This window comes from Mytilus galloprovincialis, chromosome 1, assembly GCF_965363235.1.
Source record: "Mytilus galloprovincialis chromosome 1, xbMytGall1.hap1.1, whole genome shotgun sequence".
Lineage (NCBI taxonomy): Eukaryota > Metazoa > Mollusca > Bivalvia > Mytilida > Mytilidae > Mytilus > Mytilus galloprovincialis.
In genome coordinates, this window is record NC_134838.1 from 97,431,837 (window position 1) to 97,457,119 (window position 25,283).

The 25,283-nt window shown below is 29.6% G+C and overlaps 1 protein-coding gene across 2 annotated transcripts in view; it reads left to right on the plus strand.

Annotated features, from left to right (window-relative positions):
* Positions 1-1,658: 1,658 nt before the first annotated feature.
* Positions 1,659-25,283, plus strand: part of LOC143046265 (metalloprotease TIKI2-like) — a 31,202-nt gene continuing 7,577 nt past the window's right edge. The window contains exons 1-3 of one of the 2 annotated variants that reach the window (XM_076219343.1): positions 1,659-2,115; positions 6,241-6,801; positions 23,262-23,583. In XM_076219343.1, coding sequence (XP_076075458.1) covers positions 2,032-2,115; positions 6,241-6,801; positions 23,262-23,583 — 967 coding nt within the window. In that variant the 5' untranslated portion in view covers positions 1,659-2,031. Of the gene's footprint in view, positions 2,116-2,800; positions 2,900-6,240; positions 6,802-23,261; positions 23,584-25,283 lie in introns of those variants that run through there. The other variant, XM_076219351.1, reaches the window with a different exon arrangement.

The window sequence follows — 25,283 nt, forward strand, 5'->3', positions numbered from 1 at the left end:
TGGCTGTTATCAGTGAACAAAATACGCTGTGTTGTATGAAATTTTCTGGCAATGCTGTACGACCAAAGGATTAATGGATGGATATTGGTTTAATATTACCCCTCGTAGATTATAAATTATTATACTACTCGCAGGCATGTGCAATTTTACTCGCGACAATATTTACAAATATTAATGTAATAACAATATCTAGTGACATAATAATAATAAGCTGACACGATGAAGTAACATCGTGATGATAAATATTTCTACTCAAACAATGGTTTTCGTTAGTGTCATAAAATTTATATTCTTACAATTAATATAATCAACAATTTTATTAAAAGTTCAGTGACAAAATATAAGTAAAAAGATAGATCGATAGTTTTACAATGTGTGTTGCGTTTTATGAAAAAATGTTGCTCAAATGATCGAAAAGATAGCTTAATTAATAAAAATTTATTTTAATGAGAAATCAACACAATTTTGAACTCATTTTTGCCATTAGCACGTGTACTAGTTCAGTGACGCATCCAGAACTTTTCATAAGGGGGGGCTCCATCCATGCTTCAGTAATTCCCTATATAATCAACCATTTTTATCCCCGAAATTGGGGGGAGGTCCCCAAGCCCCCTTCCCCTGGATCCGTCTATGTAGCCATTAACGACACCAGTAAGGTTCAAGTAAGATATTATTAAGTAATTTCTAATTATTCCAATTTATATTTCAGTATTAGATTTTATTCTAATCCTTTTCTTAATATACAAAAACAGAATAGCTATACAGAAACGCAAATCTATATTTAGAATATAAAGGTCGAGGCAACTCAGTTCCAGTAAGGACTGTTTGATTCATTCTCTTGGGCACAGAATAAATTTTATCGTATAAAATCACATGCAAGGTTTTCTAGAAGCAGTGAAATCGTAATAAAATAAAAGATAACGGTTTTTATCACTGATATGCAATTTTGTTTCTCTATTTTTATCATGATACATACAATAATCTCATGCATTAAATGAAACCTCCCAAACAGCACCAACGGTTGTGTTACGTACCAACCGTACCTGATACGTAGCAAATCTGGAAACCTCTATTATGAAAATACAATTGGTCGGCATCTACTGAAACTTAAACATGAACTGGTCACAAGTATCTACTTTTAAATTGTAAAAGATACTTGACACGATACATAATCGAATGTTTTTACCGAAAATCAATTATAACAAGGATTTGTATAGTAAGAATGATCTTTGATTTTTTGACTACTAGATAATGACTTGCCAGATTTATTTTAAGTGTTACCAGTCAAGGATTTTTATAGTCCTTGCTTCAGTTTCGAAATTTCAAATTCATAAAAAATACTACAGGTATTTTTAAGTTCCCATTTACAAAAAAAAAAGTATAAATTTGTTTTCCAATTCTGAATTAGCAGTTTACAAAAATCCTCTTACAGAATCTTGAAGTTCTAATTTTCAAATAAACTTCCTTTTGATTGAACGTGACATTTAGAAGATGAAATACAACTCGAGCCCTTTAACAGGTAAAATACCGAAGAACACAAGAATGTTAGGATTATTAACTTTACGCCGAGTGATTTTTCGTTAGATTACCACACAAAAAAGCAATTTCTCTCGTAATTCATTCGCGACAAAGATTGTAATTCATTTACGTGATACACTTTTCTCTAAAGTAGACACGCTAGTTTATCACACGTTCAGCTTATAATATTTCATTTTGTATGTAAATATAGGTTTATTGACTTTTTAAATGTTGTCCGTAGGTGCAACAACATCTAAAGCCTATTTGTATACGGATTATGGAACGGCCAATCAGACGGCTGTTAATTTTGATGGACAAGTTATCGTAACAATATTGGCGATCTGACCGTGGATTAGCGTACTACAAGAACAGCATACTATAGAGAACCGAACGAAATGGATTTATATTCATTCATACGCAAAGATGATTAGAAACTTACGAGAATGGAGTTTACTTAACGCATATCGTATAATTTTAAGAGTGTTATTTTCTAAATGGAAAAGATGAACAAAAATGATTTATGTATTTATTGTTTTCTGGTTTTGGCTCCGGTGTACATTAGCTGATCTGAACACCCAGTGTGATACACACGATCAGGTTAGTTTAACATTTATTCCTTTTATCTAAACGGGGAAGAGCTCGGGAAGAGTGCAAACAGACCCCCTTTTTCAGTAAATTCGCTCAATATATAGTGTTTTTTTTTAATAAAGAAGTGATCTTGAAATTCCTGTTATTGTATTTAATACAAAATCACAACATAGAAAACTCCTTAAGTACATATGAATTTCTTAGTCAATATATTATACTTCCATGGTGTAAAGAACTATAAATATCTTAAAGTGGATTATCATACAAATTCAGAATTATATTTTCTCAAAAAAAAAAATTGATTATTATTATTGTTAAGTGTGAAACTGAATGTACATGAACTTTACAATTGTCACACTTACAAACTGTCAAATGTTTGATAAACATGAACTGGGTATGGCCATGGGTTAATTAGTTCAACTATCACCAATTTTAACCTATTGTATTCTATTAATTGACCATTAAACAAGTTAAGTTATTTTAATGTTTAAAATGGTAACCTGTTAAATAAAAATACTCAATTACTGTCAGATAAATTGTTGAAATGTCAAATACTCATTTAAAAGAATGTGATAAATTAAGAGGACTATTGTTAAAAATAATGTATTTACTATTAAATGTGAATGACTTCTAATCTGTAGGTTTAAAAGAGACTGATCCCAAAGTATAAGTGGGCTAAGTCAAATCAAATTGTCAGATGTCAAACCTAAAATGAAAAAAAAAATCACCTTTACATTGCAAAATGGAAAGGACTTGAGGAATTCTCATATACAGTGCAGATAAGTTTGTGCTGGTACCTATGATGAGTTGATTTTGTATTTACTTCTGTTGGAATGCTGAAAAAAGGTCAAATTTGGCCATATCTCATTTTATTCAGAAAATTTAATTCATGCTGACCTCTCTATAAAGATGTCTTTTTTTTATTCATGTTACATTGGTGTAATACCTAACTTCTCAAATTATTCAATATAATTTGTATGATTGTCAAAGAGACAACTATCCTCCAGAGAGCAACTGATGTGGATGTAAGATACAGTTTTCCCATGCAACAATACATTTAGTACAATTAAGCTTCTAGATCTATACTTCTTAAAGTTGGAGGATATTTGAATTTTTTTTTATTTTTTGTGGTTTGTTAAATGTATAAAAGAAATGATAGGAGAGCCAAATAATTTTTTAATGGTATTTTTTGTGGGAAAATAGGTTAATTTCTTGTCCTCAGATACTCAGTTGCATACCTGTTAAAATTATGTGAAACATTGGCTTATTGCAAATGCAATTTTACCCCTTGAACTTAAAAAAGATGTTTAGATTCTATCCCTTTCACATGTTTTCATTTTGAAATATTACACTAGAGTTAATGGATTTCATATGTAGTACTTTTGATGAAATTTATGGTAACTATAAAATTTTACATTTGTTTTAGTGTACTTTGTTTAAGATGAAGAGTTGTTAAGTGACAAACTTCAACCTCTCAATTTTGGCTTAAAAAGATTACAACTTTTTTGTATATATTGACAACATGGTGACCAAAGTATTCTTTGTTAATCAAAGGTAATTTATGGTCAATTTATCAATATTCTAGGTCAAAACGTGTATTGATATACTTCGAAAGGTGTTTAAATATGTAGATTAAAATTAATAACTGTATTTTATTTATAAATGACCCCTTTATGATGTGTACCCCTCCTTGTAAATTTTCACTGCAAAGTAAAAACATTTAAATTAATGTAATTTATACAGTTTTATCTTAAGATATATCTAGGTATATGCCCAGTATATCATTTGAAAAGATCTTTCGCTTGTGAAACATAAGATGAGGAGATAATTTTTTTTTCAATAAAAGTCACTATGAAATACAAGAAATTGATCTTTCTACCTTCATTATGATGAATTAAATTTGCATGATAGCATATTAACATTGTTAGTTTGAAATTAAACTTGATCAGGTAAAAGAAATTCAAGCTAGACATTTTAATTTCACATTTCAATCAAACTAATTATCTCGGAAGTTTAAAATGGAATATGATATTTAATGACAAAGATTTTACTCTGTGGTAGTTAATTCATAGAGGTGTTTTTGTCATTTTCGGAAGACATGTACATTGCTACTACATTATGTTTGATGCAAAGGGAGACAACTAATTATACAGTGGTAATTGCAACGACCTATGCATATTGTTATAAGGGTGTTTTGGTTTAGGCATAGATCCTGCTGTTATATGTTCCTTAGATTCCCTAAATAACTCACAATTTATGTTTCAAAATGTCTTTGACATAAAATACATGAATAAGGAGATGTGGTATGATTGCAAAAGAGACAACTATCCTCCAGAGACAAAATGATGAAAATAATAACAGCTATAGGCAGCTGGCTATAGGTCAATGTATGGCCTTTGACAATGATCAAAACCCATACCACATTACAAGCTATATCAAAGGCAGAGAAATAACAAGATGGAAAACTATTCAAAAGAGAATAACCAAAGTTCTGATTATTATGTAAAAAACAAGAAACAAAACAAATATATCAGATATACAGTAACAAAACAAAAACAACACTGAATTACAGGCTCCTGTTAACCCAATCTTAGAGAAAAAAAATGTGATATGATTGCCAATGTCAAGGAATAATCTATTTACCAAAAGTCATGGATGCTAACAGGTCACCATACAGCCTCAACTATGAGCAAAATGCATACTGTATGATTTTTTTCTGTTATAGAAGAAGTCATATGTACATTCTTATATAAATGTATTTTCTATCAAAGATGCTGCATAAATATACATGCATTTTTTTCTGCATCAAAGTAAATCATTAACTTTCAAGAATAGCATAAATTTTATGAAAACTTTTATTTTAATTCAAAATTTGCTCATATCTGCTCAATTATTATAAGATACTTGAATAAAATTCCAGTTCAATCCTATCAGCCATGATTCAATGTATGTCAAGGAACATATGACATATAAGAAACCATTGAACATCTCTGAAATGACTCTAACAGAATTATTGATATTATTGTTAGAATAAGATTACTTCATTTTAATTAGTTGTTGTAATGTAATTAACAGATACCTGCCTTCTTTGATGTATAAAAAGGTACTTAAAAAGATAGTTTGTTTGTATGTAAAATCTGCAGTTATCATTACCATTTTCTCATTGAACCCTTTGATGTTTTACTGGTTTCAAGGAGTGACTTTAGTGTAAAATTTAAAACGTATTAATCATTTAATGCTCCTATAACAATTTTATAATATTGGTTAATAATAATTTAGGATTCAACTTCAGAGGAAAGTTGATTGATTTATCGTTCTTAAGGAGGACAATATGTTGTACTATTTATAAGTATACATTTTGTATGCTATCTCCTTGTTATTTGGGGTGGTCCATCAATAGTTAAAAGGAATACATAAAATGAAGGGTGAAATCCAAGAAAAAATTCTTACATAGACACAATTTTTCAAAAACAAGACAGAATTACAAAATAATACAGCACTATAAACCTGAAACATCAAATATTGCAGTTTTCATTGAAAAATAATCGCAAAAGCATTCTAAATTTGTTGTTCATTTGAGTCTTTACGATTTTGTATGCTGGATAAACATGTATTGAATAGGACTGATCACTGATTTCTACAAGACCATGCAACTAAAAATATTGCATACAAATATCACATTTGCAATATTTATAGCACCAAAGGTGCAGTATAGTGAATTTTCGGCAACCAAATGGTTTTTCTTGATTAAAATATTATCAAAAAGTGTCAAATGAATACCATTGGAATTATTTGATGTCAAAACAAACCAAATGGGACATCCCTTTCAACTCAGAGATATGTAACAAAGGCCTTCTTGAACAAAAGAATTCAACCTACAATAATTTTGATGTATATATTATTACTGTTTGTGTACCCAAATAGAATTATAGCTTTAAATGCTTCTTGCATTTTGTCTTCTGAATTTTTAAGAACCAAATTGTGTGAGTCACCAAAAACTGTAGAAGTGATATGTTAATTATGAGTTTGACTGTCCCTTTGGTATCTTTCGTCCCTCTTTTACACAAAATGCTTTTGTGAAAATTGTTCTATCTTCTGAAATCATTATGATTATACCTATATTTTTTTTTTCAGTTAAAGCCTTACAATTCTTTCCTGTGGAAAGTGAAGAGAGACCCACCAGCATATTTCTTTGGTACAATACATGTGCCCTATACTAGGGTATGGGACTACATTCCAGAAAATACAAAAATGGCATTTGATCAGTCAGACAATATTGTATTTGAATTAGAATTGACAAACCCTTACACAATATCTGCATTAGCAAATTGTCAGCTTCTCCCAGGGGGAGAAAAATTAGCCAATATCTTGCCAGCGGAAATTTATACACGATTAAAACAACATTTAGAATATGTGAGAGTAATGTTACCAGTGTGGATGACAGCTGATCAGAAAGGTCGGGGACTATATGCAGATTATTTGTTTAACGCTATAGCTGGAAATTGGGAAAGAAAACGGCCAGTATGGGTTATGTTAATGGTCAATTCTTTAAATGAACATGATATTAAATCACGAGGAATTCCAGTTTTAGATCTATATTTAGCTCAGGTTGCAGAGAGGGAAAGCAAAGTTACGGGTGCTATAGAACGGGTAGAAGAGCAATGTGTTCCTTTGAATGATCTGAATTTTTCACAGGTAATTTAAAGATACAGTTACATGTACAATAATGAAATGCAATAATCAAAAAAGGTTTCAAATACATGAAATCAGGTACAAATTTAAATGGAAAGATTTTTTTATGTTTTTCAAATCATAGTAGTTTATAACTAAAAAAAAAAAACAACATATTTTGCTCTTATACATGCTATTCATAAACAAAAGAAACATCTGAATGTGTATCTTGTATCAAATGAAACATAAATGACAAATACAAAACAAACATTCTGACACTGAACAAAATGTTTGAAGGGTGAGGTATTGTAAATGTTCAGACACCCAAATTACATTTATATATATCAGGTACTGATTCATTTATAACCTATGTTTACACTGGATTAGGAATGCATTTAGAAAGATTATCATTTGAACCAGATGTTTCACACATGCCTTTGATAAAACTTGACCAATTTACAGCCTCTCATTTTACTTTGGACACCCTACTAATTACTCACTGTGTTCATAGACCAAGCGAAAAGAAGTAAATGAACATTAGTTGGCAGCTTTTAGTTAGCTTGACATAATATACTAAGTATAATCTACATTATGAATACCACAGGGATAGCACTTTTGTAAATAGGGGGTATAATTTAAGCTGAGTAAATCTTGATTTTATATATTTGGACAAAAAGGGGTGTCTTAGTGCCGTACAGTGGTCTAAATACTTCTTTTATGTTTAGTGATGACCTAGCCTTTCAACACTGCTGGTTGTGATTATTTTTGCTAATTTTCACAGCCAAAAGTTGCTGGTTCTCCCAACAGGTACTTCAGCTCCAACAATAAAGCTGGCTGCCACAATACATTTAGGGAACAAAATATGAAAAAAGCATCTCCTCAATATTTAGTATGATTCTTTTCAAGAGTAAGACTTTCGTTTTGTTCCCATCTGCCATAAAACTGCAAGACATATATATATATTTATCTTTTTATACTAGCAAAATGATGTATCAGAAGATCCGTAAAAATGAAGTAGAAGCTCACTTTTAAATTTGTTAGAACATTAGAAAATAGTTTTCAATTAATCATAAATGTTTAGAAGTCAATTTTATTTTTTTTATAATTTGATAATAGCCAGGTTTTCATCATTATAATTTTTGAAGTAAAGACGCGAGTTTTGCATAAAAATGCAAAATAAAATGATAAATTTAAGTATTCCTATTCACTATCAATTTCATATTTTGAAGATGATACTTTTAACTGGTTTCTGCAGGGTTATTTGTCCAATAAGTCATATTCATATGACCTAATGGACTAGCTAATGGGTATTGCACTTTTTAGCATTATTCAAAGGTCATCAAACAGAAGCAGAATTGAAATTATAAATAAATTGAAACTTAGGTTACACATATGGCTCCACAATTATATTTTTGTAAATTTAATAAAACCAACTGCACTGGTCACACAAACTTGTTTTGTGACAAATTAGAGATTAAATGATTAAAAAAGTAGTAGTTCAATTAAAAATCAATTAGTGGCTTCCTGATAACAACACCTTCTTGGTCAACTGTATTATATGGATGAATTCATACACGAAATGTATGTGCCAAAGTTGTAATGTACTGGATAAACTTGCTTTTGTAATGAGGGATAGAATTTCTCTCAATTGTAAACCCTGATCAAATTGTTTTGTCACAAATTTGATCGATGACTTGAGAATATTTGAGAAAATGAAGTAATTTAATTTATTTGATGAATGAAGCTTGATGAAGAAGGTGACACTATTTGCATTTTTATCTGATTTCTTCCCCAGCTTTAGTATGGATGTTTGATTTCATGCTAACAAACATAAGGAGTGATGGATTTACCACCATTTATTTGTATTAAAAATATTGGTATTTCTGTTAAATAAATAAAATATCATCTGTAACCTCTAAATTAAAATAGCAAAATCTTGTGTCAATATATTGGATTGTCGGTACTTTATTACTATAATAATGGACTTCTGGTATGCATTGGGTTATATTGTACTTTTGTTAGGAGAAAACAAAGACAGTTTTGTTTTCAGAGTTAGAGAAATCTGTCCATTATAATATGTTTAATAGCTTTCTTCATGAAGAGTACTGTGCTAAAATTTGTTTATTTTATGAGTTTGATTTAAAATGAGGCCAAATGAACCCTTAAATAAAATTGTCTTTACATTACTTTTTTTTTTCAAGGCAGTGTTAATTTATTGTTCACTTTACAAATTCCTTCATAGTGTGAAGGAAATAAAATAAAGAAATAAAACCACATTCTTCAAAGTTAGGTTGAGGCTAATTGAAAAATTTGTTAAAAAAGTTAAAATTGTAAAATATCATTTACGAATAATTTGATGAGTTGCTTAAAATACTTTTAATGTCAAGATTATTTTGGCTAAAAATAGGTTGTTGATAAAGTGAGTTTATAAATCATGTAAATTAATTAGTAATTCACTTTAATTTATGTAGTAGGAGTCCTGACATTAATTATACCTACATTTGAATGTAGAGGTAGATTTACATTTCATGGTCAGTGAAAACTAAATGTTCAAATTATGCAGTAAATTAGTAAAAGTTTTACCATGAAGAATGAGTTCTTTCAAGATTTATCTTCTTGTCAAGCATTTGTGCATGCATGATCATTAATATTTTCGTTACATTAGTGTGCATGGCTCACCTTTTTGTATTACATTTTCAATTGGAACACTGACTCTGGTAAAGTTTTGGAATCTGTTTCTGTAAAAAAGGTATTCTGTTCACCTTCAAAGAAAATACCATGGGCAGATCCAGTCATTTTCAATCAGGAGGGGTTCCCATTCCAAACCAAGGATAAAGGAAGGGGGGGGGGTCCCTTTCCCAACCCAGAATAAATGGAAGGGGGTTCCAACCATATGTCCCTATACAAATGCATTGATCATCAAAACAAGAGTGGGTTCCAACCCCTGGAACAGTGAGCTCTCCCTGGATCTCCCACTGATTTCTTATTGTTGCCATATTTAACATATTTTTTTGTGTTGCTGTCTTATTAAACTATCATCAATCGGTCATCGTTATTTCTTGCAGATTTTAAAAAATTACATGTAAATCCTCCAAACCTTAACTTTTTAGTAACAATTGTAGATAAAAAATAAGTATACTCCAATGTATTAATGAAAGTTTACTTTTTTTCAATCAGAAAAAGCAGATTATTACAATTCTTTATAAAAACTTGACATAATGTATCACATATCCACAATTTATTAATCCTTTTAGTCTGTGGTATTCATTTGCAATCATTCTTGAAAAAATGAAGATCATATATTTTTAAAGATTAAATGTTTTGCACTAGAAAAATTTTAGTCTTTAGTATTCCTTGAAAAAAAATAAAAGTCTTATTTATTTATTACCGTAAGCTTTAATTTTTTGCAACATATACATAGTTTTAAAGCATTAAAAAAAAAGAGTTGCCAGAACTCATTAGATTTGAAATGTTGTAGATGATTTTCAATGTTTCATTTGAAACTAGTTTGACAGACCCGTTATTTTGGCAAGAATTTGTTGAGATATTGGCCAATGATGATGATGATTAGTGTTTTTCTGTGTGTAAGTAAATACACGATTTGATAAAGAATTGATTGCCATGAAATAATAAACCTCCAGCTGTTTATTATTTATCATTGTCTAAGACATGCATGAAAATCCATCTATACAGAACTTCAGATTTAACTAAGATATTCTGCACATCTGCAACTTCTGCTTGGCATGTGTAGTCAGAATTTGACATTTTCTAATATCTAATCTCAAAATCCAAACAATAGGTATCTCAGATGTATATAAACTTTACACTCGAAGCTATCACATCCTTAAGAGGACTAACATCTGTAAAGATTGAGCAATATTTAACCTGCCGTTTTTTTACAAAAAATTTGTGTATACATATTTCCAAGATAGCTTAATTATTTTATGCCAGTATAGTCAACTTAGCATGAAACTGATACTCAAAGGTAAAATTCTCCATAGATTTGTTGCACTTTGCTTGGAATTTCATTTTAGAGCATACAAGTGTTTTCTCTTGCTTTTTAAAAATTATATGAACATATAACATAGAAGCAGCAGAAATGTTACAATTATATATGTTGTCAACATCACAAAAATAAAATTGAAAATGGAATGGGGAATGTGTCAAAGAGGCAACAACCCCACCAAATAACAGAAAACAGCCTATTTAGGCCACCAATAGTTCTTCTTTACCATGATTCAATACATTAACTTAGTCAAGTTTTCCAGTGCATTATGTATCATAAAAGAGAAATAAAAAACCAACACAACATATAGACATTCTCCTGATCAAATAATTGAGAACTCATATAATAATAACTAATTTGCCAGAAAGATACTATTTGTAATTAGAAAATGCAATGAATTGCAATTCTATGATCAAGTAGCAAAATAAAGTGTATGTTTCCATGTGGAAATACTTTATATTTTGTATAGATAAAGTGTTATTTGTCTTTTTTAAGGACTAAATTACTTGCACTTACCAGTATTTACTATTTACATTATATTTTTAATAACTAGAACAATTTTTTTTCACACCTTAATATCTGATGTAATTGGAATTAAATCAATTCTTGTTTTTTCCTTGTACTTTGATGAATAATTAGAATTTTAATATTGGCCACCTTTAGATTAGATAATCAGAAGTCTTGAATTACCACAGAACAGTGAATCTTTGTGTCAGCTTGAGTTGCAACGAAAATAACACACAAATTGCCAAATATTCTTGTGTTCAAGAAACATTTACCAAATTATATAACAAAATTTATGCATCATAGAATAAAAACGAATAAATAGGCTCGTCTGAATAAAGAAATCATAAAAAAAATGACAGCATTGTCAGATTTCCAATTTATTTTGTTTGTAAGAATATGAGTTGGAATGATAACCATGCGTTTGATCAGTCTAGGTGTTGACAGAGGTAACACTTCCTCTATAGATAGGACTACCAGACAATGGTACATCTGTGGAATTATTAATTATAATCTTGTAGGTGAATAATTAGATATAATTGTTTCTATATGCGATATGATCAGGAAGGAATGTTCTTTAGTAGTCTGATTATCGCTTCTGACAAGTACTAAATACACCAGCTGAATGTAGAAATAGGACTGGAAATAAAATTGGGGTAGTTTATCTGCATGATAAGTTATTTAAGTAGGGATGCATGTTTTCAAAGATTTCCTTCAGATAATCATCTTGAGCTCAGATCTAACTACTTTTTTACTGAGGTAAAATTTCCTAGTTGAATTAACCTGGAACTTCATCACTTCCCATTATCCTCTTCTTCCAAAAGAGGAAACGTCTGATCATGGGGTTGGAACTTGTGCTGTTCTATTAAAGATCTTCTGCTGTTCTATTAAAGATCTTATGCTGTTTTATTAAAGATCTTATGCTATTCTATTAAGTTCTATTAAAGATCTTATGCTGTTCTATTAAAGATCTTATGCTGTTCTATTAAAGATCTTATGCTGTTCTATTAAAGATCTTATGCTGTTCTATTAAAGATCTTATGCTGTTTTATTAAAGATCTTATGCTATTCTATTAAGTTCTATTAAAGATCCTCTGCTGTTCTATTAAAGATCTTATGCTGTTCTATTAAAGATCTTATGCTGTTCTTTTAAAGATCTTATGCTGTTCTATTAAAGGTCTTATGCTGTTCTATTAAAGATCTTATGCTATTCTATTAATATCAGTCTGTTCAATGTAGATCCCATGCTCTTCTCTTGTAAATCTTATATGTTCCAATTTGTAGTTGTAATGCTTATATATGCTTAATGTCACATCATGCTTCCTTATGTGTCTCAAGATTATGTGGAACTTATTTATATTTTATTAGGTTGAGTAAGTTATGCAAGTTGCATTTTTCTTTTTATGTCTATCAAATTGGATATTTTACATGAAAAAGAGCACTTTCTATTATACAATAGAATACTTGTTTACTTTTTTTGTGCAAAGGAATTTGACTTTATCAGTAAGATTTATTTTCATGAATTTTTATACAATATTTCTGAAATACCATGTTATGTTAGCAATAACTTTTGTTATTGGAAGAGTAATCTTGGTATGACTATAATTACAGAGGTGAAGAAATAATAAACAAACCTTTTTCAAATATTAGTATTACAATTTTTCTAACAATTTTCCTTTTAAACTAATTGTTATCCCTTAATGCATATATAGCATGCTTACACAGAATTAACCATTCAAACATAGGACAAACAAATATCACCTAAGAAAACAATTAAATAAAAGAAATTTTAAGTTAACTGTAATAGGTTTTCTTAACAATAAAGGGTCAAACACTATTTTTAATCTTCCAGAACAAGTGAATCCTTCATTGATCACAAGATAAAAAGGGAGTTCACTTTCAATCCACTCTGATTCTTTTTGATTTACAATTGTCAAATAGATATTTTCAACTAAAATATTCTTGTTAGGAATATTCTAGTGCAACTGTTTAGATCAAGGATTTGTATAGTGAGACAAATCCTTGTTTAGATGAAGGTGAACTATTTTATTTTATCATTTGTTGATCAATTCATTTTTATACTGAATTTGGTAGTGGTTAAAAATCTGCAAAATTATGCTTCTTTTCATGGATGGCATTAAAATACGATAGTGAAAAAAAGTACAAGAAATCAAAAAATAAGAAAAATGAAAGGGGAGATAACTGATCTTGTTTCCCTCCCATTTTCATTTTTTTATTTCATGCCACTTAATATCATTTTGTGTATTCAATTTTGATTATCATCACAGACATATATTTAATGGACTTGTTATGTCTTAATGAGAAGCTAACATGTTAATCTCTGTCTGAACCAGAGCATTTACACTTATACTTTTCTGAGTATTTTTAAAATCCTTTTTCTTTGAAATTTAAGTTTGTGTGGTTGAATTATTTGAAGAAAAATAATTAGGTTTGTGTGCATTGTCTCCATCCAATTTACACATGGCTTTGAAGTTTAAATTCAACATTATCATACTGTAACAGATAGTAGAAAGGCAGGGCTTAATTCCTGTAGATTTCATCAAGAAAATTGCGAAAAATCTAATCACTGGATGAAGTTCACAAAATTATAAGAGAGTAAATTGTTGAATGTTCAGTGCAGATATGATCTTCAGATTTAACTAGAAGCTGTTATATGCTTTTTAATGTCATCAAAATGACATTTTTATCTACTTCAAAGGTTGTGTAAGAAAACAGAGATTTTTTAAATTGTTACAAAAATATTTTTGAATAATTTGTGGATTTTCAAACCATTTATGATTATAATCAGTTAATTATTATTACTAAGAGCATAATATTTGCACTTTTGTGTGAATATTTTATGTAAAAAATCACCTTGAGGTATTAGAATGCATATAAATGTTATACAAGTTTTTGTTAGTATTAAACCCTAGAAGGCATCCATTCAGGATGTATAAACTGTTAACATATCAAGGAATATGTAGAATTGCATAAAATTTGATGACAATGTGCATTTTTCATTTATATATTGTTTTATTTATTTTTTTGGCAATTAAACTAACTGCATATTCCAAAAAGTAATTTCAGAATTTACAAAATTAGGTCCATTTTAGAATGATTTCATTCTCCAGATCTATCATTAAAAAAATTTCCTTCATCTGTGGGTCATAGGTGATTTCATGTCCCAATCATGAATGATTTAATAAAGCTGCTTATTTTACACAGTTATTAATTTATTTGTGAAAAAAATTATAACAATGAAATATTACAATTTTACATGAGATTCAGATATTGGATTCAGAAACAAGTTTTAAAAAAACTTTTATTAATCAGTCTCCTAACCTCTTAAGTTGTTAACACATGTTAAACAATGTCCATAGCTGTACTTCTGGTGCATTTTCTTATCAACTTCTTGATCACTTGCACTAAGCTTCATCTAATGAAATTGCACTATGACACATTTTCAATTCCTTTGATTCAAAATCTTATCAATAGATCATACTATATATTATTTTTATAACTGTAGTCTTATAAGTAATATGGCCCTTTAACAATACTAGCTGTACTAGGTGCAAAGTCAATGTATTAAGTTTTTAATTGTTGTGCATAAAGAATAAAGCTATCTTTTTCCTTACAAGTCACATATTTGCATTCTTACATGGAGGATTATAACACCACAGACCACAAGCTACTGTTTAAGCACTTTTTAATTCAAGATTCTTACAGAATGGGGTATATACATCTTATCATCTGTAACACTGCCAGTAGATCTATTTACAATATAATCAAAATCTTATAAAATCTACATTTTATCTACTAATTGATAAGCATTTCTTTAATGTTTGAAGGTGGGATTACTTTAATGTGATTTTTATTGTATAATAAACTGGAATGCAACTCAAATTTGATACACAAAATGATCTTCTACAGTCAGTGATATCAAAAATTGACAGTTGCTACTCCCAGGTATATAGTCAAAAGATCAATATTACAAAGTATCTGTTTAATGTAATTGTATACATAACTATTGAAACTGTCAAATAATGCCAAAAAGGTAGGTCTGCTTGTCTGTTATTACCATCTGTATTATAGGAATGTTGTAAAACATGAACTGGATCTTGGACCGTTTTCATGATACAAATACACAAAATTTTTACGAACATTTCTTATTGTTTTTTCTTGATGCTAATATCAATTAATTTTTGGCAATAGTAGTAACATGATAAGAAGGATGTTCAAACACACTGCACATTTTACACAAATTAATTGTATTAGATAAGATGCATGTTTTGCACCACCCAAATATCAAGGAATAAATAACCTAACAAAATAGAATGTTTAGACAATCCTGACAAACAAGATACTATATGAAGCATCAGAATTCACTGATGTACATTTCAGATGCAGATGAAAAGGGAAGGAGGGGGACAAGGATCCACTTACTAGGCAATGCTTTGAGTAAGACATGTAAAAAGTCTATGCGTCATATATGTTTCTCCATAAGGGGTGTCTGGTTGTTCAGATGGACCTTTTTGGCATTTTGAAACATATTCAGCCACATCTATACCAATAAAGAAATAACAAAATGTGGTATGATAAATTGTCAATAAGAGAACGATTCATCAAAAATCAATGACAAGGATGTGAACATGTTTAGGTCACAATGAGGTTTTCAATGATGAGCAAACATTGAAACAATATATTGAGCTATAAAAGGGTCTATGATGACTAAATGGGAAACAATTAAATTGGACAAAACATGATTATATTGAGCTGTAAAAGGGTCTATGATGACTAAATGGGAAACAATTCAATTAGACAGAACATGATAATATCGAGCTGTAAAAGGGTCTATGATGACTAAATGGGAAACAATTCAATTGGACAGAACATGATTATATTGAGCTGTAAAAGGGTATGTGATACTAAATGGGAAACAATTCAATTAGACAGAACATGATAATATTGAACTGTAAAAGGGTCTATGATGACTAAATGGGAAACAATTCAATTGGACAGAACATGATTATATTGAGCTGTAAAAGGGTCTATGATGACTAAATGGGAAACAATTCAATTGGACAGAACATGATTATATTGAGCTATAAAAGGGTCTATGATGACTAAATGGGAAACAATTCAATTGGACAGAACATGATTATATTGAGCTGTAAAAGGGTCTATGATGACTAAATGGGAAACAATTCAATTGGACAGAACATGATAATATTGAGCTGTAAAAGGGTCTATGATGACTAAATGGGAAACAATTCAATTGGACAGAACATGATTATATTGAGCTATAAAAGGGTCTATGATGACTAAATGGGAAACAATTCAATTGGACAGAACATGATTATATTGAGCTATAAAAGGGTCTATGATGACTAAATGGGAAACAATTCAATTGGACAGAACATGATTATATTGAGCTATAAAAGGGTCTATGATGACTAAATGGGAAACAATTCAATTGGACAGAACATGATTATTTATATGATGAATTGTTGTTATAATGTCCAGTGGCAAACATTATATGCATACCTGGATTAGAGTATTTTTTAGATGAATATGAATCGTGATTAATACTAGACCCAGGCACTAAACAGAATTTTTGCATGCATTAAATCACAAGGAAATATGCTGCAGAAATACATGTTACCATACATGAACACTACATTCTGATTCCAAGCCAATCGATCATTCTTAAAATCTGCATGCTTCGTTGAGAAGCAGTTTATACCAACATTCTCCCCATACTCTAAATATTCAATATTCAAAATGGAAAAACACGGGTCTAATTGGTACTAAAACAATAAACAGTTGTTAGAAGTCAGGTCTCCAGTTGATTAGATGATTTAATTAGATTTTTGATATACCCTTGAACCAGAGACATATATACATATGTGTATGTATGTCTCTGCTTGAACTAAAGTAAAATATTTCATATTCCTTTTCTCTGTGTTCATAATAAGACTGCCTACCACTATTAGAATGTCTTAATGTTAGGATGCTATTATTAAGTTTTGGAATAAGGACAAAATAATGAGATATTTTGAGAGTATTTAGACTACATTGTTAACACAGCGAGTCTGTTATTGTTACATGGATAACTACTTATCTGATGTTTCAACAATTGTAAACAAAAACAAATTAGCTAATTGTAAAGTTAATCAGTATTCATTCCTTATCATTAGAATCTGAGGGAGGAGAAATCTGTAACTACTTAATTATAATTATTATGACATTTTTTGGGGGGGGTCATATGGTATGTATCATTCAAAGAAATCAACGCATTACATGATCATAAGGAGGTTTGAAGACATGTATCTTCTGCTTACTCCAGTGCAAAGTCTTCCCTTTTATTGAGGAGAATCTATTGATGTGTTGGGTTGTCTGTTTGTTTTTTCCCTTCTTCTTCTTGCATTTAAACTTGTTCTAACATTTTCATAAATCACACATGGATTAAGTTGTCCCATGTGAATAATTTGTGAAATCTTCATTAAAAATTAGAGAAACAAATTCAAATTTACTTGCAAAATACTGATATTTACGACAATTGATATTTTTAAACTTAAAAATTATTAAAGTGGCTGGCAAGTCTTAGATATTAAATTTTGAAAATTTAACTTTCTTGAGTGGATAAATATTGTGGTTGAATTAATGAATACATATCTACAAACTAAATCTCTTCAAAATACAGATTTGGATTTTTGAAGGTATAACTACTAAATATGTAAAACATCAAATTATGGACAGTTTTTTGTAGTAAATGTACTAAGAATCCTTGGAGGATGAACAGGACCATTGAAACAATGTCTACAAGGAAATGTAGTTATTACTGTACATGGGTCTTCTGAAAGAGCACTGACAGATTTTAGAGAAAGCATAGAGGGTGTTTGCTCATTTCTAGAAAAAAATTTGTGAGAAAAATCCAATTGTTAAATTTGACAGTATCTTTTTTATAATTATTTACATTTGTACCTCTTTTCCCAGACCATCAGGGTCTACCCCTGAGGAAAATACAGATTTAAGCTAAATATAATCAGATCATCTTGTCTATATGCTGCACTTTAAACTTCTCCATTTAAACATTTATAAACAGAGATTTAAGTAAGAGTTGAATTATAAGTGGTACAGAGATGACTGTGTGGGGTGAATACTGCTTGACTTGTTCAGATGAATAATATTTTTGCAGATTTATACAAACAGTTCTTTCAAGCATGTTTCAGTGAACTTTCTTACTTATGTGTGCTTATGAAAGAAATAGCATGTTTATATTTTAGTACAACCGTTTCCTCAAACAATTGATATAAGCAAGGTTGCATAGAAAGTACTTTTCCAGATCATTTCAGATCACAAGTATCAAGTTTTGCTTATTGATTTTGAAAGTCAGGTCAGTGTTGTGTGGGCTTAGATGTAACATTGCTTTCTTAATAGAATTGAAATCTATACTCCTAAGTTTCTTTTTACAAAAGCCCCAGGATTCTTCTTCTGTAAAAAAAAAGATGAAAAATTTGTTTTTGTTGGCAATTGAAAAAGAATCCGCTACCCAGGTGGTTTATCACTGTAATATTTCTAAACTAAATTAGATGTTAAATATGTTTCTTTTTTTTACAAAGGAGATTTTTCAATGAATAAACAAATTAGTTTTAAAAATTCAATGAAAATTAAAGAGATATTTAATCGTGAAGTTTCATTTAAGCTGATAAACGAAGTTTTTTATTTGAATAATAGGTTTGATCTAAAGAGAACATTTATTTGGAGTGTTTGTGTCTGACATACCAATGCTCTATCATCCTTGGGTTACTTGTGTGGTAGGAAATCATCTGATATAACGTATCCTTATCTGAAGCAAATCACTAATTTTAAATGTAAATTTTAGTCTTAGATTAAAGGGAGACAACCCTAATGATAGGACAGGGGTATCGTTACACTGTTTAAAGTGTTATGCTAGAACCTTGTATACAATTGTGGACAGTGACTAATGACCTTATATAATTGTATAAATTACACTGGAGAACCCATTTAAGCAGTGATTTATTATGGTTTAAAGTACAAACAGTCATTTTGTGGTAAAGTACTTTTTAAATTGGTTGCAGGTTTAGAATAACAAGCTCTCTGGTTAAGAGAACAAATTGTTTCTTGTTTCAGGAGTGACAATAAAACTAGTCAAAAAACCTAAATAATTTAATTATATTTTTTCAACACGTCTTTTTTTTATCTGATAGCAATGTGATCATACCATTTCTTGTTAAATCTTTTTGGAGTTTTCTTTAAGACTTAGAGCAATAACTACAAAAGGGGCAGACATTTTGTATCTTCAACTCGTCGTAAACACCTTGATATGGGATTACAACTAGCTGATTCAAAATCTAAAGGACTGAATGAGTACTTAAATTGTATATACCTCAAAATGAAAATTATGTCAACTCATTGGTTGAATTCCATAGTTTAGGAAGTTTTTAACGAATCATGACAGTTTGGTGTACACCTTTAAGAACATTACCAAGAATGCATTATATTCTGAAACAGCAATTCAAGTTTTATATCCTTAGGTATATTCCTTGAAAGGATGTGCTAATTCTACACTTTAATGAACTTATACATTATTTAATTTCTTTTTGAAAAAGAAGTCATAAAAACTTTTGGACAGTTTTACAAACACAACAGATTATAATTATTGCTATAAATATCATGAAATATGCAGAGAGCACAATATATAATTTATGGGCAGTTGTTAATTCAAAACATTTAAAATAATTACACTGCTCCCATGTCTAATTTTATCTGAATACAGGTATATAAAACATACTTCAGGTTTAAAAGGTGCCATAAAATCATCATCAAAATACTAAAATTACAGTCTAACTGATAAAAATTATCCATTTAAGTTAGACTTTTTTATTTAGTGTCAGTAGATTATCACCTGAATGCCTTCATTTGTAACTGATATATGTAAATTTATTCATCATTAAATTTTCTGATGGATTTACAGGTGTAGTTTGATAGAAATTCAATTTCTTTTAAAGCACACATCTAATTTACATAATTTTGATTAATCTTAAATGTCGAAATCTATTATGTAGGCCAGTAAATGGTCAACAACAAAAATTGCATGCTAAAAAAAAACCATTTGGGATATGACCGTATGACCTTTAACACTGAATTAACATATTTTGAATGGATCTGAAAAATAATCAGCATAACATTTAAGCTGTTCAAATACTTTTTTTAAAACAGAATTATTTGTGATTTCAAACTTGATTTTTTTTTTATAGAAAAAAACTTCCTTTTCCCAAAATTTTTAATCTTCTCAACTGAAAATAGACTTATTTGCTAATCCGGTAAAAGAGCCATTTGTATGAGTTATTTACCTTGTTTGGGTCATAAATTTTAATTGACAATGAAGGGCTAAAGGAAGGAGCTTTATTGGTGCTAATTTATGTGTGTAATCCTTAGATTTCAAATTTTAAATTAAATTGTCTATATATCACTTTGAAAATATGCTTTGCAGGAACAGGAGACCATTAGGTAAAGAACCAGTAAACTATTTGCAAAGGGAAGCAGCTTCTGGTAAAAATGTGTAATGAAAAAATCAAACTGGCAAATAGACTTTTGGCAGTAGTATGTTAACCCACCACAAAACTATGTGTTGTAAATGAAATAAAAATTGCTGTCTTTTCCACTCAGTTTCAGGGCACAAAAACCAATAAGACAAAATGTCTGATAGTCAAGTTTTTCTTCTAAAGAATATCAGAACCAGGCAGTGAACATCATTTTGTGAAAATTACCACAAAACTTTTTAGTTTTAATATCAATTTACATGTTTAAAGGTGTCACTCTTTCCATAGAAAAAAGATTTAAGTGAGGAAATTTAATTACAAAATCCCATTTAGTTGCTTCTTTCAAGCTCACAAATAATTTTTACAGACAGTAATTTAATTCACTGCTTTTAAGAAATGACAACAATATAAATAATTGCATGGTAAAAGTGTCTTCTATATTTCTAAACTTTGTACAATGTATATAAATAAACGTACATATGGACTTTTAAAATTTTAAGTAAAAAGCCTATAAAGTATAAAGTGAAAAAATGTTCATGTGAAATAAATTTATAGTGCACATAATACATTTAAGTTTTTTAGGGTCATCCACTTGGACTTGTATATTTCTTTCGAGACTTGCCGATTTTTCTACTTAAAGATTATGGTTCACCAGACATATTCACTGGGTAAACAAAGGTTTACCTGCAGTAAAATTCATATTATTGACGAAGTTTGCTTACTTTCGTTAAGTACTGTCGAGTGCATCATAAGCACAAAGTATATAGGGGTGGTAAAGGATATATTTTTTGGCAACACATTTGCTAGTTATATATTATATTGTTCTTGTGCTAAAAGGCTGCTATGAACTGTTTTTTCTACAAATAGGTAGAAATGGAGCATTTTTAAGCCTTAACATTATTTAATGCACATTGTGGCATCACACTTTCATTTCATTTTTTTTGTGCATAGAATCCCTTTTTACAGCCCTCCATATATATATATAGGTAGAAAAGTGTGATGACTATTTGGGGGGGTTTAGACATCTACTTCATAAAAGAGGGACTACATAAATTCCAACATTAGATAAAAGAAAATTTTGGCCTGGAATATCTCCAGTTATTTATAAATATTGACTTTTATTATTATATTACTATCAAAGTTTATTATTGAATTTTTAAACAGTTTCAACTCAATAAAGGAATTTATATTTAAACAGCGACCTGTCACACTGTCCTAAGGTAGGATTAATCGTAGTCTAACAGGGCCCACCCACACTTTAAGATACTTTACAATAAGACATTTATTGGTAATTAGTTACTTATTGAATATTACATGAAGAATTGATCTACAGTATAGAAATGAAATCTAATATAATCAGGAAGTGTATTGATCTCCGTCAAGTGGGTTAATTAGAACGGACTAAAAGCCACTTCCCACAGTGGTTGTGACAGGTGTGAAGCAGGTATAATTCTGTAATTACACAATACTTGAGACAGGCACCCATTACACTAGCAGTGCATTTCATTCAATAAGATGGAAAAAGAAATTATTGGATAAATCTCAGTGGTTCATAGAAACTGAGACTTCTATAACACATATAGTAGTCTCAGATCTATAGAAAACAATTTAAAATTAAACCTAGATACTCCACTTTTAAAAAAATGTTATGTGTATATATATTGAAGTATAATAAAGCACATATTAAAGTACGTCAGCATGAAAAGTGTGATGATATGTGCTTTTCACAAAGCATTGAAAATGAATACACCAATCTTGAGTTGTTTTTATGAATGAGTTACACCCGTTGAGGCAAGGTAAATCTGCATAAACGACATCAAGGAACAATTGGTTTCTTACTGTGACGTAATAACATGAATTCTAGGCGTCTATTGTCAGTTTTCACTGTTTATTTAGAGAACTCAAAGTTGGAATTAATATTTTCAGCTTTAAACTGCTGACTCCTTAACTGATAACTCATATTTGTAGATTCAGAAAATGGTACCTCTGTTTTAAATCCAATGCCAAATTTTCATAATTTTCTTATGAAAAATAGTCATCTAACCAGTGTCCTACAGTGTGTAGATGGAAAGAAAAGGATGATAGAGCATACTTCCCTTGTAATATGCTGTATATGAAGACAGTGAATTGCATTATCTTTCAATATTCATCTACATTTATCTGGATGAAGCAAGTCCATCGAGCCATCACTAAAGTATATTAAATTATCACCAGTTTGAGTGAAACAAGCTTCATCACTCACAAATACAAGTTTTTTTCATGGCACTGAAAGCAAAACAATTGATATTAAAACTAAAAAGTTTTGTGGTCATAATTATGTGCAGGCTGAAAATTTTAAAAAGAAATAGGTCATTGTGACCTGTGCGCTTAGATATTTCTTATAAATGATGATTATTTTTTACTTCCAGGTGGTATTTGCATTGAATCAAACTTTATGGAAACATGAACTATCTAGACGATTGAAAAGTGAATTCCAATATACAACTGAGGATTTAATCCACCATTACAATTGTGGAGATCTTAACTCTGTTATATTTAATCGTGATTTATCAAATATTCCAAATCTAGTCAACAATACATTACCTCCTAAAGACTTAAAGACAGCTAAACTTATTGACAATTATTTTCGAATGGAACTTATAGATAAAAGGAATGAACGAATGGCAGCTCGTTCATCAAGTTTACTTAAAGCTCATCCCGACAAAACTTTCTTCTTTGCCTTTGGCGCTGGTAAGTACTGTAAAAGAATTTTGGTACATGTACCATGTCTAGAAAATTAATGTAATTAGCATCAGAAAAAATTACAATGATTTTATACAACAGTATCAGGTTTGCAATACTAAAAAGTCTCACTCTTAATTGTAGTAATTTGTGGGGTTTACATTTATGAGACATCAACCCATCGACACCTCACAATAAAAACATGAAAATTGGAATTACAGGTAATTCCAGGAGTTTTGAATATGCCATTGAAATTACCTGTTAGCTTTCAGAAAATCAATATACTAGCATTCCTGTCATTTTTGGACTAATAAAAAATCTTCAAAAATTAAAGATGATGAAAAATCTGTTTATTGCATGTACATTTGTACTTATTTACATGGGGATATCCAATGCTAGACTTATGGAACCATAACTCTGTTGTTCTTTACCTACTCGATAAAAAAATAATACATTTAAATTTAAAAGAATGAATCAGAAAACCAAAGCCTTTCTAATCACTTTTAGCGAATTTTCATTTGAAATAAAACCTCAATATACTTCACAACTACTGTTTTTCCTTTGATGAGAAAGTTCTATAGTAGTTAAATTCTATAATGGTTGTTTTGTTTTCTCATGCTTTTATTTCATAAATGTGTTTCAGAATAAAAGTATGTAAAGGATTTGTTTCATTGCCATTGTACTTTATAAAGCAAATTAATTCACAGATAAGTGGCGAAGAACAGAAGTATCAATCTTTTTACAAATCAGAAAATGAGATATTTGTTATCTGCGAAGAGTAGATTTAGATTTAAAACTTGAGGTTTTTTTTCGTCATTAGATTTTGGCATCATTCTGATTGATTTCTGATAAAACTAAGAGTAAAAAACTTGAAAACCAAATGATGATAATTTTACCAACAACTTTTTGAATGCATAGATAGTGCCAATATATCATTGCTTGAATTATCAATACAGTTTTATTTTCTATTTTTATGGTTTTAACTGTTATTCACATTAATCTTACATAATGTGGCTACAAATCATTTTTTCATTCTTCAAAAGCATCATAAAGCCTGTGGAAAGGAAGATCATCTTACCTCTTGTGGGGCAAAAACCTACTTTCTATACATTTTTTTATTTTTTCCGGTTCATTACAAAGTTGCACATATCTTCTAGCATCAACTGGTTGAGTGGTTCAGTAATGGATATTACAATTCTGCTGGGGAATGTTGTGCAAGAGATTTTTAGGAAATGGGGCAGAAACTAAGTAAATAAAACAGTATGATGATAAAGATTTTGTCCCCTGGTAGCAATTGTCATAGCAACCAGTATCATATTTTTTTGAAAGATATCATTATTAATACATTAAGAAACTACATTTCCGGTTTTAAAAATTACCATAATTGTTTAGTGTAAATGATATCTTCCCCTATAAATGTCTATTAGTGACATTTTTATTCCAGTGAAATATGTTATGACTAATTAAACTGTTCACCTTTTCATGGCTTTTGCATAATTTTTAGGCTTTCTACAAAAACGAAATTCTTAATAAAATAGTTACAACATTTTTCATATTTCTGTGAACACAAAAATACAGTATGTAATTTGAACTGCAGAACATATATAAACATTTTTTTTACCTACATCTTAATATTTGAAATGATATTTAAATGTGTTTTCCATCAATCCATTTCATGCTTTTCTTTCTATAATTAAAAGTATTGACAT